This window comes from Tympanuchus pallidicinctus, unplaced genomic scaffold (assembly GCF_026119805.1).
Source record: "Tympanuchus pallidicinctus isolate F22 unplaced genomic scaffold, pur_lepc_1.0 scaffold28, whole genome shotgun sequence".
Classification (NCBI taxonomy): domain Eukaryota; kingdom Metazoa; phylum Chordata; class Aves; order Galliformes; family Phasianidae; genus Tympanuchus; species Tympanuchus pallidicinctus.
Window position 1 is genome coordinate 6,073,679 of NW_026294745.1, and position 17,030 is coordinate 6,090,708.

General features: G+C 40.7%; 2 protein-coding genes across 5 annotated transcripts in view; both read right to left on the reverse strand.

Moving 5' to 3' along the window:
- RANBP1 (RAN binding protein 1) overlaps positions 1-17,030 on the reverse strand; it is a 251,354-nt gene that overhangs the window by 34,233 nt on the left and 200,091 nt on the right. The gene's annotated exons all lie outside the window — the stretch shown is intronic.
- On the reverse strand, positions 2,621-16,919 carry TANGO2 (transport and golgi organization 2 homolog). 4 transcript variants are annotated; one of them, XM_052690981.1, is made up of 9 exons: positions 16,586-16,919; positions 13,218-13,335; positions 10,220-10,308; positions 8,478-8,597; positions 8,190-8,304; positions 5,468-5,538; positions 4,307-4,460; positions 4,095-4,199; positions 2,621-3,985 (listed from the first exon to the last, which is right to left on the reverse strand). In XM_052690981.1, the coding sequence occupies exons 2-9, from the start codon at positions 13,271-13,273 to the stop codon at positions 3,865-3,867; spliced, it is 831 nt and encodes a 276-aa protein (XP_052546941.1). In that variant the 5' UTR covers positions 13,274-13,335; positions 16,586-16,919; the 3' UTR covers positions 2,621-3,864. The 4 variants fall into 4 exon arrangements, with proteins under 4 accessions (XP_052546941.1, XP_052546940.1, XP_052546942.1 ...); XM_052690980.1 differs by lacking the exon at positions 16,586-16,919 and adding an exon at positions 16,321-16,553; XM_052690982.1 differs by lacking the exon at positions 16,586-16,919 and adding an exon at positions 15,732-15,844 and having other exon boundaries at positions 10,220-10,272.

A 17,030-nucleotide genomic window follows, 5' to 3' on the forward strand; every position in this document is an offset into this window, starting at 1 on the left:
TGTCTCAGCTTTGCGTACCCCGCTGTGTGAGAGTCAGAAAGTCAGTCAGGAAGAATTAAAACACAGTGGTTTGAAAGTCAGACAACTGCTACGTCAGCTTCCGCTGTGCAGCTGTTTTCATAGTCATAAAACTGAATTCCAGCAAAAATGCAACAGCTGATGCTTTGAGACGCTGCTAATGGAGCAAACTGCAGCTCTCCCTTCCCTCGACAGGGCAAACAGTCGCTGCCACCAAAACAACGAAGAGTTCAGTAATGAAAAGTACTGCTGGCTTCCCAAAAAGTGCATAGGCTGCACGCAGTGCAGTAAGAATTAGGTGGGGTCAATGTTCCGTTCTCTGACTGAACGTCAGTAACTGCAGTACGTGCTGTGCTGTTCCAACAGTTAAATCTACCTAAGACAATTTTTAAACTCAGTCTATACTACTGTAATTCTAGTAAAAAAAGGTATTTACCTTCCAAAGACATTCATGATAGAAAAATGAGTAGGGCTTATCTTTAAAAACATACTTTAGACACTAATCATTGAGGCACAAAAGAAATTTGAGGTGTAAAACAGATGTGGGTATTTTACAATATGTATTTTTAAGCAGATGGAAACTATAATGACCACATTAACGGAGCTGAGTCACTCTGGTTACAGCCTACAGCGTGCTGTTCTGCACTCAAAGATCTGGAGCTCTTTTTTTAAAAAAGATATCCTTAGTTAAGATATTAAGATGCTGTTTCGTGTTACCTTCTAATCTCTATGCTACGCAGGTGACTGTATACAGTATTCACATTTCAGCTACATTGGACACTGAGGGGGAAGCAAATTGATCCAAGACTACCTGCAGCTCTGTAAAAATTAACCTTTGAATTTCAGCATGGAGGTGCTTCCAAGCAGACCATTTTCCTGGCACCTGGACATATTGGGCCAGAGTACAAATGACTGAGCCTTGTCTACATCCAGGTAACACTCCAACTGCAGCTACATAAATTGGAAGCCTGCAACAGCTCTCAAACACAGAAAGTTAAATATAGTGCAATTAAAAATATAATCCACATGTCAAAATAATTACTTCATATAAAACATGAACTCATTTTTGTACATGAACTCAAAAATTGTTTTAAGATTCACTATTATGTATTATATATTAAATTAAATATTAATATATTAAATATTATATAGTATGTAGTTACTATACATACACTTGTACACTCTAACTGAAAGGACAGCTAATTGCTTTGCAAATGGAATACATTCAGTTGAGATGGGAGAATCAGAACACAGATAAATGCACGTGGCTAAGACCTTGGCTCTATGGTGACTTCCAACAGCCATTCCCAAGTGAGCCAGCATACCCAGAGAAAAGCTTGCTTTCCCACTTTTTCTCTAAGAAGAATACTTTCTCATAAGGAGAGGTAAAAGCCCCAGTTATTGAATACTGGTTATAATGTTGTTCTACAAGAAATGACACTATTGGCTCCACATATTCTCAGCTTATTATTTAATCTATCTTAATTAACACCTGAAAAGTGATGCGGTTTTCTTCACAGAGCAGAAGCAATCAATATGTTTACACCATCAGATAAGTTATTGACTACCGCTGGCTGCGTGCCCATCAGGGCTGAAATATCAGATGAGATCCACTGAATACACCTCCTCTGTCACTAGAGGACAGGCTTGTGAAGTACCTCACTGCTATCAGTACGTAGTGCTTTCCTCAGAGGGCACAGAGAACAAGCTCAAAACCAAGGTTTTATAGAAGTAGATCCAGAACGTTTTACTGAGAATATTTAAAAATACATTGATTACCAAATGTATGCTGAAGTCCCATCAATTTAGATTGTATTAAATAAGGACTAAAACACTCTTAAGAGCCTACTTAAAGGCCAGCTTATATATTTGCTTGAGGTATTTTAAGTCACAGTTACATAATCATAACTGCAGAGACCAAGCATACAGAATCATTACCTTTTGTATTACTTTTAGTAGCCAATCATGTATATTTATCCAAAATAATGTAACGAAGTTCAAGTTGCATACGTATCTAATAATCACATCCTCATTAGAAGATTTGAAACCCATGTCCAAGGCTTTTCTTTATATTTAAAAACAAGCAGAAACCACAAAACACATCATCACCGAATGTCACTTCTAGCTTAAACTCTTCAGGAGAGAGATCAGAGCTTCACATGGACTTTTATAATGCTTGAATATAAATCAAGGTTTTCTGGGGAGACCTGTTTATTTAATAAGGCAAATAAAGCATAGTTTTAATAAGTACTGTGATAATTCATACTGGTATTTAGTAAAAACAAAGAACATCAATCACAGAATGAGATGGAAACAAAATGCATGTTGAAAAGTGGAATTTTACCAAAGCTGCTCAGAAAATGGTGGTAATTCTTTTTTAATTGCCTGTTAATCCTACTGCTTCCATTGAAAATGCTACCATGGATCCTTCAACTTCCCAGCCCTATTTGCTGGGGTTTTTGCCTGTTTGCTCCCCTCCCATACCTTGTGCTATGACCACTCGTAAAAGTACACACACAAGATATTAGATACAGAATTCTGGAGTGATCTTTTCAGCATGGCTGAATCAAGTCACATTACAATAGATACTCCATTCTAAAGGTGATTCTGAATTCTCCATCAATTTATTTGTAATTATAGATAGATAATTACAAATTTCACCTCCACTGCAACATCCAGGTATGCAGATCACTAAGGTTGTCTCAAGTTAGTGTCACTTCATATTCAGTTTCCATTTGCAAGCATAATTATTCCTTATCCCTCTGGTTGGGAAGGAAAAAAAAAACTAATATTGCTAATGAGATTACCAGCAAACAAGATGTAACAGTGCACAATTTTATTATTTTCAAAGATAAACAACTCCAAACCTTACTGAATAAAACTGAGCAGTGACAACTTAATTTCTTAGTTCTAAAACTAGCTTTGAGAGTACTTAAGATCTATTGCTGTACTATTTACAGGTAAACAAAACAAAGAATTCTTCCCTCCCCACCCTCTCCAGAACAATGCACTGTGGCACGGTGACAAGTTTAAGTATTACTAAAGCACTTAATGCTACAGAGAAAACATACATTCATTCAATGCACATTGGCATCAGCTTACAATCTTAAAATTATATATTGAAAGGAGAGGAGTTTTGTGAAAAACAAAGGCAGCAAGTGTTTCTCCTCCTCTGAACTGAATGCAAGGTTAGTAGTTCTTTAAAACATACTATAAAAAACAAAGAACAACTTGCATGTTGGGCAAAGACAGCCTTTCCCTGGAAGCAGGTGTTAGACCAGGTGGCCTCACGATGCCTCTGATCTTTTGTTCTGTGGCTGCTAGACATTGGTTTCAGGCATCATGCAGTGTGGTTGTATCTGAGCAAAAAGAAATTAGAGGAACCTGTGAGAAATGGAACTGCAGCTGATTTCCTTTCAATTCCAAGTGCAAATGATAAAAATCTAATTTTTAGACAAAATTTAGATTTGAAGGTTAGCTGAAGATTGATTCTCCAAGAAGCTGCATGTATTCTCAGCTTTGGTTGAAATAAAAATAAATAAGTGATATGCAAGTCACAGTATCCTGTTGGTACTTTCCATTGGATTTTACAGTTTTTTAAGCTTAGATGATAAAACAAAGCCATGGGGCCAGAAATTTGTTTTAAAGTTGTAACTTAATGTAAGAACAGCAAGAAACTTGGTTTTATGCAAAGGATTTGTGAGATTGATAGCTTATACGATCTATTTAAAACAACTTTTGCTTCTCTTGCTATTTCTGGCTTCCAGAGGCTGGCAGAAAACATTTCCTGGAGCTTAACAGCTTGCTTTCATTGCTTTTATTACAATGCATTCAAATGGAAAGTTGTTACATGTGCAGTTTGAATTCATAGGTGCTTGTTTTCCACTGGCTGACATCCTCGTTGACCATGGTGCGCTCTGTGAAAGTAACGTTCCCTTCTGCATCAATGAGGAGGACTGTGTTTGCCCTGAAACAGCACAGAGGCAGAAGAAACACAGAACGCTCAGTAAAGAGTTAACATTTATGACAACATACACTTGAATTGAGATATGTTTTGGTCCAGCAGGAAATATTACCTTGTTCCATAACCTGGGCAACGAACACACACAGCTGCATACTTGTTCAATATAGGACGTATGTATTCCTTCCCTTGGTCTTCAATTGCAGGGTCAGGTAATTGACTGAAAAAGTTGTAGAAGAAATTATTATTATTTTTAATTCTCCATCATACCATCTCTGGCACTAAGCTGTTTTCTGTGAAGTTGGCCTCTCTATGTTGTTTTCTTACGGCTCTTGATTATTCATCACTGTAAGGAGCTCCTGCACCAAATCCTCCTTGGCAAGGTCTTGACTTCTGTTGATGACTTCTGTGAAAAGCTGTTTCCCATACTGCAGTTTCTTCCATGGCGTATCCAACAAACAATTACTCAGTCCATATATTCCTGTATATGTGCATGCACAAAGGAGAAAAAAAAAACCATAACATGTAAATGTAGCGTGTAACACTTCAAACAACTTAACCTTCTCCCAGACTTTTGTGAAATCCCAAAGATTCCCTGCCCAGAGCACAACACTAACAGAAACATGAGGGTATTGCACAGCCTAAACACAAAATAACTCTTAATCACTACATTGTTGGCTTTATTTCTGTAAAGCAATTCCAATTCTCCAAGCTTCATACATTATGAAATCAATGAAATTCAATTTCATGTTGTACAGAGGTAACACAATAAAGGAGTGACCAGCTTTTTGTTTGTGTTAAAGTCTGTTTTGTGCTTCTGGTTGTACAAAAGTCTAATAGCTGTTTCCAAGAATTGATGCCATAACTGGTACAGTAACTATTTGCCTATTGGCAGCAATGCTTTGACTGTTTGGAGCAAGCAAAATAAACCTTGGTATATTAACACAGCCTTCACAACTGCTATCAACCAGCTAAAGCATTCTGCATGTCTCAGTCCATTTCTGCTGGTTTTTGGTGATGAATACTGGAGTCTCCTATATAGTTGGCTAGCAAAGAACTAGATTTTAAATATTTTAAATCAGTCTACCTAATTTAAAGATAAAAGCTCATTATTTTTTAAAGCCAATTCTGTCCCTAGGGGGACACAGTCAAACTACCTTCTTAACTCTGCAAAGTAAGAAAAGTTACCTCTGACTTTGAAAATGCCATTTCTCAAGATAGACCTTTGTCCCCTGTTCACAATTAAGTAACATTCCAGTAACTGCAGTGCAGATTGGAACACTGACAAGGATAGAAGCTGTTATAAACTATTGACTCTACTGAGATATATTAGCAAATACTTAAATGAATTTAAGCATTTATTTTTAAGAATGCAAGGAAAGTTAGCAAAGACAATGCTTAACCAGCCGAAATACTGGAGAACATGACCATATTCTGAGTCCTTTAAAGTAACAGAGTAATATTCCAATCTTTTAGATGTGAACCTACCAGGATTTAAGAAAACAGGTTCCGGTTCTCCTTTGTTTCCATAGTAGCAAATTACATCTCCTTTGGTGGTACTGAAAAATACAAACAAGAATTTCTCCTTGAAAAAACCATCAGCTTCTGTAGTTGATTACTTGCTAATTCCACACAACCTTCAAACAGAGCAAAATGTTGCTGGCACTGTTGCTGCTCTGACACCACAGTCCAGAAATTAACTGATGAATTTCATTACTCTCCTCCTCTGAAACAGTCTATCACACCACAGTCAAATGTTACCATCATCATTTTTAAACACAGTGGTAATGCAATTCAGTAAAACCCAAAACTGCTGCATGGAAAGCAGGCAGGTATACTGTAAACATGAGCAAACTCCACCTCCTGAAACAGGAAATATTCTTTGAATTTAAAAGAAAACGACACAGAACTTGCAGTTAGAATTGAATTTGGACTGAGTACCATAAAACAGAATAAAGAAGAGATGCCATTTCCAGCTCCTTATTTTCCCATGAGCTAGAAGGACATGTCTCAGCCTTGATGCAAATAAGAATGTGTTGAGCACAGTTAATGAATGACCCTAGAAGCATCAAAGAACATGCTTGTTTAAAATAAGTCATACAAAGCTGTGGAAATAAGTGACCAGATTTCACAACCCTTATGCTTCTTTCCAGCTCCCTCTCTCTTATCACTGCACCTGTTCTGTCATCATAGTAATACTGAGAGAAAGTAAGTTTGTTTTCTTAAGGACCTGAGAACTCAAACATTGTCCATCTCTCTTTAAGCATGCCACCTACAGACAGCAGTATCATATGCTCAGATTTCCCTTCCCAACACTGCTTCATTTACTCTTCCAATTGGAGTTTCCTCTCCATTTCACACCACTGTAGCAGAGCCAGTCACTGTTGTTATACAAGAGATGAACATGTTAAGAATAGGCTTCAATCTTTTCTTTGAACAGTAACATGGTTCAACAAAATAACATCAGCTACCATAATGTTTTTCTATTTACATAGGAAAGTAGCTTCCATTCGTACACCACACCTCTCAAGACTATTTCTAATTTCCTAAGATGACAGGTTTATATATTTTATAGAAATTGCTTTGCATCATTAACTCGCCAAGAATTTCATTTCACCAGAGTATCCAAGGCTAAGGATGTCACAATGGAGAATTAACACATACAGCCTTCAAAGTGGTACCTAGCATGAAATCATGACCTGCATCACCACAAAAGGTCTATCCAGCTGAGCAGACAATTCCCTATTACCTTAGCATAGAATAAAAAAATAAAAAAATAAAAAAAATCAAGCGAACTAAATAGTAACACATGAATTATTATTTTAGTAACATCAATCAAAACTACTTTAACATCATTACACTAACAGGCTTTACAACTATTAAACACATCTAAATTAAAATGAAGAAAATCAAAACTATTTACTGCTTGCTTACTTTACATCAAACATGTTGAGTACTGTGTTTTCTTAAAAACATAGCAAGACTAATTCTTCCATTATCTTTGAAATTCCAGATAGCCTTCCAACCTGTGAAAGGCAGCCAGGCAGCAGCGTGTGGCAGAGTACAAGAAATCAAGTCTTCAGACCACGATAAAAATTAATGTATAGAAAAGGAAAAATTCTTGTCAAGTCACTGGTAGGATAACAAACTGTAAAGGAGAGCAGCAAACACGGACTGTCTGACAAGCTTACAGATTCACATTCTGAAAGCACCAACTTTTCTGCTTGTTTCAAAAAAACAGAACTATACTCTTATCTCTACAGGTGGCAGATCTGCCTTTATAAACTCAGTTCAGACTTTGGTTATCTCTGAGCTTTATTTCACTTTCCCACCATAACACAGTAAATTTAAAAATGAACAATAGGCAGAATTTGAAATAAAAGCCTTTCTTAAGGAAACAACAAAGCCACACAAAACAGTAGAAAGAGAGCAGCAACCAACCATACTTGCATCAAAGTGGGGAGGTTGGAGGGAACTTTGACAGTAATATCAGCCTAGAAGCTCTCAGCTCTTCTAACCTTGCCACAGCATGTTACCCAACAGGAAAAATGAAGGGTAGAATGGGGGATACTTGCTTGTCCAGCCCACAAAGACACAGCAGTTTCAACTTCTGTTCTAATGCTGTAATACTGAACTCTCTCCTAAGTCACTGTGGCTCACCAGCCAAAACCTGAGGTTGGAGAAGCTGTACATAAACTGTGCATGGAAAAACAATAAATCATCAAGTCCAAATTTTTGGATGGCATTTGCTTTGTCATTTTCTAATATAGGATTTTTGGTTGTTCCTGTTTATTTTTTTCAAGGCAGGAAGCCTGAAGGATATAGAAAAATAAACGCAAACTGAATTTTAGATTGAAAGTTTGAGGATAAGAGATTTCATAATCCAACAAAAGTGTGTACATCTCCGAGAAATTATAGAGCCAAGGTTTTGCTCTCTTGAAATGATAACACAATCTGCAGGGAAAAGAGCAATTATGAGCTCCTAAGAATCAGTTAGAATACAAGGCAGCCACTGAGCATTTGAAAGATGAAAAAATAAAGGGAATTACAACCAGGCTGACGCTGGGCTCTTACCTGCCAACTGGCAAAAGAAAGTGAAGTGAGAGCTTGTTTGGTGACAGGCTTCTTATTATTACACTCATGTGCTAACAAATACATGTACTTCACTACTGCTATCTTTCTGCTGTGACACTGAAGTTTGTAGACTTACTTCAAGTCAGCTGCTATTAAATTAAATCCGTTATAAAGATGTCCTTCTACTGAAACTTTCTTCAAGTAGGAGTAACAGTCCAGGTCTGAAGTCAAGAAGTTCGTTACAAGAGCACCTAAGAAAGAAGTACACAGAGCAACTTGACCACGTGAACTTACTAATCTGAAGGGCTTGGTAAAACAAACAACACCACAGAAGATATCTTCCACCAACAGAACGTGACAGTAATCAAAAACACATTCCTTCATAAAAAGACTAATAAAAAATATAAATAATATCCCTTCATACCTCTTCCTTTTGCATTTTTGTCAGTCGTTGGCTGCATATAGTTTGTCAGGGCTGCCATCCTGCCTTTCTTACTGATTCCCAGCCACGTCCCACCTTCTTTTCCTTCCTCCATATCCAGACCTAATAAAATAAGAACTAGGTGATTACAGTCATCTTCAAAAATCTCAAGCTTAAATAATTTCTTCATACAGATGCTGAGTCTTGATGAGGCTGAATAAAATACAGTCAGTACAATCTATTTGGATAAGTACGCATGAGGGTAAGAGCACTTCTATTACCCATCCACGATTCTGAACTAGCAAGTTACTCAAATAATAGATGATGAAGAATGATGTAAAAGGTGCATTAGGTGTAAAAGTGAAATTATAAGCTATGTCTGTAAGCCACAATACACAGAAAACTAAGTAGGCTCATAATGCTTGTTCATTCAAAAGCAAAGTCTCAGAAGATTAACACTATTGGCAAGTTTGACTTTAGAAGTAACCAGAACAATTTAGAGTAATTTAGGTAATTGCAGAATATTATACTGTGGTAACAGTAACTTGCCTAGGAGGTGGGGTGTGCTAATTGTCAGCAGCTACAAGAAGGAAGCCACAACCAAGACTCTTCTATGCAATCTAACATGCATATTGTTGGAAAAATTTCAACTCAGATCTCATAAGAGATCCTTCATTAGAGAAGAAAACCAAGTCTTGGATGCTATTTCAGAAACTCTTTCCTTCCTTCAGTCTCCAGAATTTCAGTGTCAAGTTTAGCTTTGTCACATCCTCGCACAACACTTCATCAGTATCTTCACCTTAACTAAAAGGTACACAAAAACAAAACATACAGCTACACTGATATGTAAACATATGCAATTCCTGGTTTTATAACAGGTCCAAAAATGTTCATAGATTCATACAATGGAAGAATTTAATGTTTTTGTTCTCTGAACTGCTGCTTTGATTCAACAATTTTAACTCAATGGAAGAATATTAATGGGCTCTCCACAGACAGACCCACTGAATGGAGAATGTGTGTTCTCATGCCAAATGCAGGCAGAGATGACAAAAGTGCAAGAGAAAGTTCAGGTCTCTTCAGTTTTCGGGGTAGTTCTTTGTTTTTAAATCCCTGTGACACGAGGGAAGCAGCACCCAGAATGTCAGGCAGAGCTTGAGAAGCAAAGGAGCTGCAGTGCAGTGGGAGTCATTTATCCTCACAGCTCTCCCTGCCAATGACAATAACACACAATGTGTGACAATAACACCCGTGACTTTGCAAATACTGTTTGCTGCCTTTGATCTAAGCATTGCTTTGTCTACCCAAGGCTGCAGATAGATTCCCTACAAAGGAAAAGTAGACAATTGAATAACTACATTTTACTGAACTGATTGTAGATCAAATCTAATAAACTAATGGATCAATAACTAAAACCACTATGTAGCCTATAAATTACTGATAAGAAACTAGAAGAATTTCCTTGAGGCTTGTTTTAATGATTTCCAGTCACTAGTACAGACAATGAGCCTGTAGAGTAACTAATTCCACCTATTTAAGAAAGCATTTCAGCATATCTGCCAAAGCTCAAGTAATTGTTTGTGATGGACAAACATATTACTATATTTCCATTACACTGCTTGGCCTAAAGTCAGTAAAAAGAAAATTGGGAGGAAAACCACTACATGATTTTAAAACACAAATAAGACAATAACAGCACATCGCACTCTACACAGGACAACAGGAAGTACAACAACATTACGTACCACTCAGGATTTCATTGCTGCTGTCCCAAAAATCTGCTGATTTGGATGGTCTGCTGTAAAATTCATCTCTATTAGCAGCTAGAATAAGTCTGTAGAACACAAGAATAGCAAAGTATGTACTTGGAAACAGGGATTCTATAACACAGAGAATAACAGAACATTTTTTGCCACAGCAACAGTTCTCTGTAAGCATTAAACCACCCTTTACCTTAGCATCTCACTTCTATCAGCATAGAAGCTGAACATCAGCTAACCACAGCCTTCTCTCACACTGTCCTGAGACATTTAACAAATTCATCTTACTGCACGAATGAGGCTCATATCCAAGAACAGAAAAATGCTTGCAAAGCAAGAGATTGAGTTAAGACTGAAAAGCAATCTTAGAATTCTTCAGCACGTGAAGTTACAGCTTAAAAAAAAAAAAGAACAACAAAAAAAACAAACAACCCAAGGAACTCTAAAGGGAACTTGCAGGCTATAGGAAGCTTATCTGAAGCACAAGAACATGTTTTTTATCTTTAGTTAGGGCCACACAACCACAGTATTTTTTAATTTAACTTCAACAATTAAAGCACTGTTTATGCAGTAGAAAGGTACAATACTTTTGTCTGAAAGTATCCAGGACAGAGACAAACCTGATAGCCTCCAAGGCCCATCCGGACTGAAATTCATTCAATTAATAAGAGAAGACAGCACACTCAACAACACAGAGATGCAAGGGGAAAGCATGCTTTTCTGCAACAGTCAGGAAGTATATGGGGATGGAGAGTGCTCCCCTTTCTCGTTTGTTTGTTTGTTTGTTTTGTTTTGTTTTTGTTTTGTTTTCCCCCACTTTTTTTTTTTTTCTTTTTACCTTTCTGCAAGTATGGTTGCTGCATAAGCTGAGAACAGCAGGAAACAAGATGTGAATATCTAATGACAGTCCTCACAGCAGACAAGCTGTAGGAAGCCCTGGAGGCTGCTCAGTCAGAAGGCAGGCAGATGTTGTAAGAAATATGCAACTGAAAACTGCTGCTGGGTGAAACACATTTATTTCTTAATAAGCACGTTTTACTCCACAGCCATCCTGTACTCAAAGTGCTCTGCCACTCTTTGGATATCCAGCTAAAGCAGATAGCTCTTAAACAACACAAGCAGGAAATAACTCTCAGAGTGTTCTCTGTCACCGCTGTGTCTCGCTTCCTCTGCTCCTTATTTGGAAAGAGGATCCAAGAGGCATCTGCCAGTGTGGGAGACGCAGCTCAGCACGGTCTCTGGGAAGCGATTCCTATACAAGATGCACGGGGAAAAAGAGCAGCTCTTCCTAGTGAAGCAAACACTACTTGTTTATGGAACCTAAATAGTAGTAAGTGGATTTTTTCCAGTGTGGTAGAATATTCCCCATCTTTCAGTTTATATATAAATTTTGGCATTTAGCACAAGGCTAGCAGACAGGATTGGTACGTTGAAAGCATCTTCATTCAGTCATTTGTGGAACATAATCACAGTGAAAAGCATCACTATTGAAGTGACCCTTGGCATCTAATAAATTGCAAAAGGCCCGTTCAGCTATTTTACAGCTGAAATTAACTGTAGTAGGACTTACTAATTAGGATTTATTTAAACATTGAGACAGAAAAACATGAGAAATCGTTCCATTAAAGCAATTCCATACAATGAAATTCAGTTCCATAAAAAGTCTCCAATTACAGCTTTGAAGGTTAAAATATATTTATTCTTAAGGTGCACACAGTATAGTTGGGAGTAGCATAATGGCAGTGCAGTAACTTTGACAATGATAATGACTACAGTAAAGCATTTGTTACACTGCCCTGAGCTTTACTTCTCATAGGTCCCCAGAGAGAACCCCAAGGGCAGAACAGTCAGCTGCAAACATACAGGACAGGAATTCGTTCATGCACTCAGGTCATCTGCAAGCTTTGCACTAATTCAGGCACCCACAAAAAGTGGCCAAATGTACTGCTGTGGAAATCAAGTTCTCTAGGATGGGAAACCCTCCCAAGCATTATGGAGAACATTGCTTAGCTCGGCCAGAGAAACCCAGTTTGTCTTTCCAACTTTCAATGGTTAGACACCAAGAGAAACAAAGTAATGGATAATAAGAGCTAATTGTAGATGTCTTTTTTGAGGTAGACAAACACAGCAGCAGGCCTGCAGTCAGAGATCCCCTTCTGGGTTGGGAGAAGCATCCCATGAGCTCAGTGCGAAGTAAACAGAGCTCAAGCACAATGTTACACACAGGAGCCCTCAGGGAAAGTGCAGTTAGCAGCAGGCCAGTGCAGAGAGGTCTCATAGAGAAATGAGAGCTCCCAGTTCCCAGAGAACTGGGCAACATCTCCAGCTGATATTTATGTTCTTCAGAAAGCTGAGACAAAGGTGAAGAAACTAGAGTAAAAACTAAAAACACAACAACCAGGCACCTCAACTTTCTTTAAAAAAAAAAAAAAGTTTAGCCATGGTGTGTTAAGGAAGGAGAAAAGGGACTGAAGTTATGCGTTTGATTGAAGCAATAAAATAAAGATCAGCCACCAAGAACAGCATGGCACAGTACTTACTGCTGACATGCAAGGCTGGTCAGAATCATTTATTACAGAGGTAAAGAGCAAGGCTCTGCTTAACAAAAAGTAATGAGAAAATTGAGATCAATTAAGCAATTGATGGTCCATCAAACATGATTCCCCTTAGCTCTTAGGATACAAGAGAAGGCAGGAACTTGGAACTCTGATTAGAATTTATGAAGGACGCATCCTGCACCACATGACAGATCACCATCAAGAGGCCCATAACTAGACACTGAGCCTCTGACCAGGGTGTAAAACAACACATGTAAGTGATCCTGTGAGAACCCTTCAAGTATTCCCACAGAGAAAATCTAAGTTAGACACTACATGAGCATAACTGAACACCAAGTAATAACTCCTGAGTTTGTAATTCAAACATAGGCCACAAGAAACTGCACAAAAAATTACAGAAACAGCTCTGTTTCAGCCATCCTTACCTGTAGGCATTTTTTGAAACGGGCCGAGGATCGAATTTGAACAGAATGATGCACATTGAAGAATGATTAAGTCTTGTTTTTTCCCCAAAAGCTCAGCGCAAGGTCATTCTGTAACAGCCTACAAAGAAAATGCAGATCATCTATTATGCCACAAATCACATATAACCTTGCCTCTGGGGTGAAGCTTACAGATTGCAGTGCTCATACTCTTGCTTACTGAAAAGCTGGTTCAAATATATTTTGGTCAGCAACATATGAAAAAACAAATAGCAAAGCAAATATAATACGGAAGCTGAAGAGCCATTCTCGGACTTCTGTGAACTACATTGGCTTTGGGTTGTGTTACTTTTAAAATCCTTTAATGTTTTATAAACATGCTCCAAATGAAAGCTTTCTATAGAATCATTATTCCAATAAAGACATAACAGTAATCAACAGACCGTAGTCTCACGATCCAAGCTGTGATATAGGATGTTGTGGTATAGAGTTGTTATTTCTTCAGAAAACCATAAGCCTCATGGACCAGGGAGATTGTTCTTGTTCTAAGTTCCTTCTGGTTACTTTTCACTGTTCTGCACTGTTAAAAATGTGTCTCTGAAGTCAATTCTCACTCAAGAGAAGCAGTGTTCTAAAACTTGTCTTAGCATAGAAGATTTCAGTGACTAGTTACTTAACCTTGATTCTCTTTTCATTCCAATTACCTATCACTGTTTTACCCTGTATGAAGCTTAGATAAGAAATTACTGCTACCGTTAGTTGCAGCAAAGCAGTAAGATATGATGATTACAGAGATATTTAATTGAATATCTTCATACAACTGTCATTCTTTCAAGGCTATACTCACATAAAAGAAGGTGTTGCAATCCCTGCAAAAACTTACTGCTCTCCAAATAACAGGCTTTTGTAACATCCAGTTTTATTATTCCTTGTCAATGGCCCAACAATTCTCATGCACGAAATGATGGCAACAATCTCTATTTCTTTGTTTCTAGTCTGCCATCCAACTTACACCTAACACACACAAACCAGCCTGACAAAAGTCAACAAACATACTGAGATTAGGCATTCTGCTCCAAATGGTGCTGGTGGCTTGGAAATGACATAGAAATAACTAGCATTCTCATTCTGTGCTGCCATCCTCAGCACAGCGTGCTGTTTTATCAGCTCTAATGTTCTGTTAAAAACCTGAATGTACACCGCCAGGAGAAAGCAGCGGTTACAGGAGGTAACAGGAGACCAAATTGTGATAGATTGTGGATGTTCTTTTCCTAGGTTTGTACCATCATCTGGTTGATTAGAAGCAATCAATTCACAATTTGGCATAAAACCACTTCACTCATAAGATCTCCCAATAGCAGCCTTTGAAAAATGAAGTCATTTGTTATGTATTTTGTTCTCCCAAATGAAGTGCCATAAATAACATGTCAGTTACCACAGCAATCTCAAACACCTCTACAACTGTTCTTCAGGCAAGTCTAAAAAATAGCCTGAGGATCATTAGTCACTTAATTCTGACAGGCACAGCAGTAACTCACAGCCAGAGTCTACAACTGCTTTACTGCTTCAATTTGTTTACAGGAAACTGAGCGCTATATTCCTCAAAAGCTCATGAAAGAAGAAAACTGGATGGATATTCTTTCAGTATTACAATGAGTTTTCCATACTGAACTACGAGACATTGAAAAGAATGATTTCTTTTTTTTCCCCCAGTTGCAACCAGGAGCAATTGGAAAAAAATCACAGCAAGGGTAGGAGGGCTGAAAGTGAGCTACAGATGGGAAGGAAGAGGTGGATGCTGTCGTGTCAGCTCTCAGGCTGCTCTGTACAAAGACTATTCCTGAAGGATGAAGGGCTGGTAACCTTACCGGGGCGAAGGGACCATCTTCACTGCAGGAGGCAGCAGTGCAAACCAGAATGAGATTAAAGAACATCACGTGTAAGGAAGAAGATGCTGACAACTTTGATGACCTCACGCTTATAACCCAATCTTTATTTTTGTGTCCCTATTTTCTCCCCCTGCAGGCCCAGGGCTCATTCTGGATTTCTTCCTCCTGTTATGCAAACACAGTTAGCTTTAGCTTCCTCACTTCCTAGGGAGGAACGTGACAAAAAATTGCTTACCATTACTTGTTCTTGGGAAACACAAGGAAGCAGTCAGTGGAAACGCTTTGCAGAGCCCACCATACCCGCCTGCTCCTGGCTTTTCTATTTCAGTGCACACACAGTTTACAAGGAGAGAAACAAACTAACTTTTTAGCCACTTGGCTTCCATTAACAAGCACTGATAAGGAAAACAGCACACTCACTACAGCCACAACTGAAACACTGGAACGCGTACAACTACAGCCGAGCCGAGCCTCGAGGCACGGCCGTACGCAGGTAGCACCCAACAGCCCCGGGCCCTACAGGGACACCCGCAGTCGACGAGCTCCTGCGGCGGGACGCAGGGGGACGCAGGAAGGCACCCGAAGGCATCCGAAGGCATCCCCCGAGGCCGCGCAGCGCCGTACTCACCCAGCGCGCCGAGGACAGCAGCGCAGCCCGGCAGAGCCGCTTCCGGGAGCACGGTGAGTTTGAAGCGACATCCGCCCCGATTGGCTGCGGGAGCCCCGCCCCCCGCGGGCTATTGGAGAACGGATTCCCCGCCTCCCCTCCTCGAGCCGCCATTGGCTGGCTCCGGCGCCGCTCAGGGCCGTTGGAGCGCAGGTGCCCCCGCTTTTCCCTCCGCTCTATTTCTGACTCCTTCACAGGAGGCAACGGGCAGTTTCAGTGGAACTTGTAAATTAAGGACGCTTTATGGTAACGCCTCCTAAGGAAGAGCAGAAAGCCCGTGACCGTTCTAAGAGTAATAAACTTCGTATGCACAAGAGAATAAACGTTAATGGAAAGACCTCCCAGGGATGTAGGAGTACGTAACGTGGCTTCTGAGGCAAAGCCTCTCATCTTGCAGAAAACTCGGGGTCGGCGGTCAGCCCTGCCGTCGGTCCCGTGGCATGAAGCACGTCACCTCCACAGCCCCCGCCGCCAGCAGCGGGACGGCAGCTCTGACCTGCCGAAGGATTTTGAAGATCTGCTGTGGACCGGGAGGACCCGTCGCACTCACCGCTCCTTCGTGCCCCGCAGCGGCGACGTCCCGCTTTGGCGCCGTCCGGGGGCTCCGCGCTCAGCCCCTCCGTCGGTGCCGCTCGAAGCTCGCAGGCGGGCGACGACTCCGCGGCGCTGCGGGCAGCCCGGCCAGAGCTGCCAGCCTCTGGGAGCCGCAACCGCGTGCCTGGCGAACGGCTCGCAGGTTGTCCCAAGTTCCTCACAAAAACTAAGAGGGAACCGGCTCTGCTGTTACTTTGTCCTATCTCGTAATCAGAACGCACCGAGCGCGCTTTCAGTGTCCTGTCAGATCCGCTGACCGCGGCAGCGGCCGCGGCCCGGTTCCTGGCCGCTATGTGCGGCCATAGGTGGCGATGCGAGATCTCCGCCGCCGGCGGCTGGACGGGCAGCTCACGCGACGGATTTACCGACGGAACCACCTGACGCGGCATCAAATCATCCCAGCCCGATGAAACTGGACAAGCCTGCAGCTTGGCAGCTCGCTGCGCGTCCCACCGCGCTCCTCGCTCCACACCCGCGCAAGAGCGCTCAACTGACTCCCTCGCAACGGAGCTCCGCCACTCGGCCCTCCGCGCGCGCCGCTCGGATGACGTCACGCGGGGGGGGGGAGGAAGCGGCGCCCCTGGCCGCGCCTCAGCGGCTGCCCCCAACCCTCCCGCCTTCCGCCGCGAGCCGCACCGCGTGCCCACCCGCCGAGGGGGTGGGCCG

What these genes read in the sequence shown, in the direction of transcription:
- TANGO2 (XM_052690981.1), bottom strand. Translation starts at nt 13,273, where the DNA reads ATGTGCATCATTCTGTTCAAATTCGATCCTCGGCCCGTTTCAAAAAAT. An exon ending in GTTTCAAAAAATGCCTACAG is followed by an intron (nt 10,309 to 13,217) that starts GTAAGGATGGCT and finishes TGTGTTCTACAG; the next exon opens with ACTTATTCTAGCTGCTAATA. An exon ending in TGCCCAGGTTATGGAACAAG is followed by an intron (nt 3,986 to 4,094) that starts GTAATATTTCCT and finishes GTGCTGTTTCAG; the next exon opens with GGCAAACACAGTCCTCCTCA.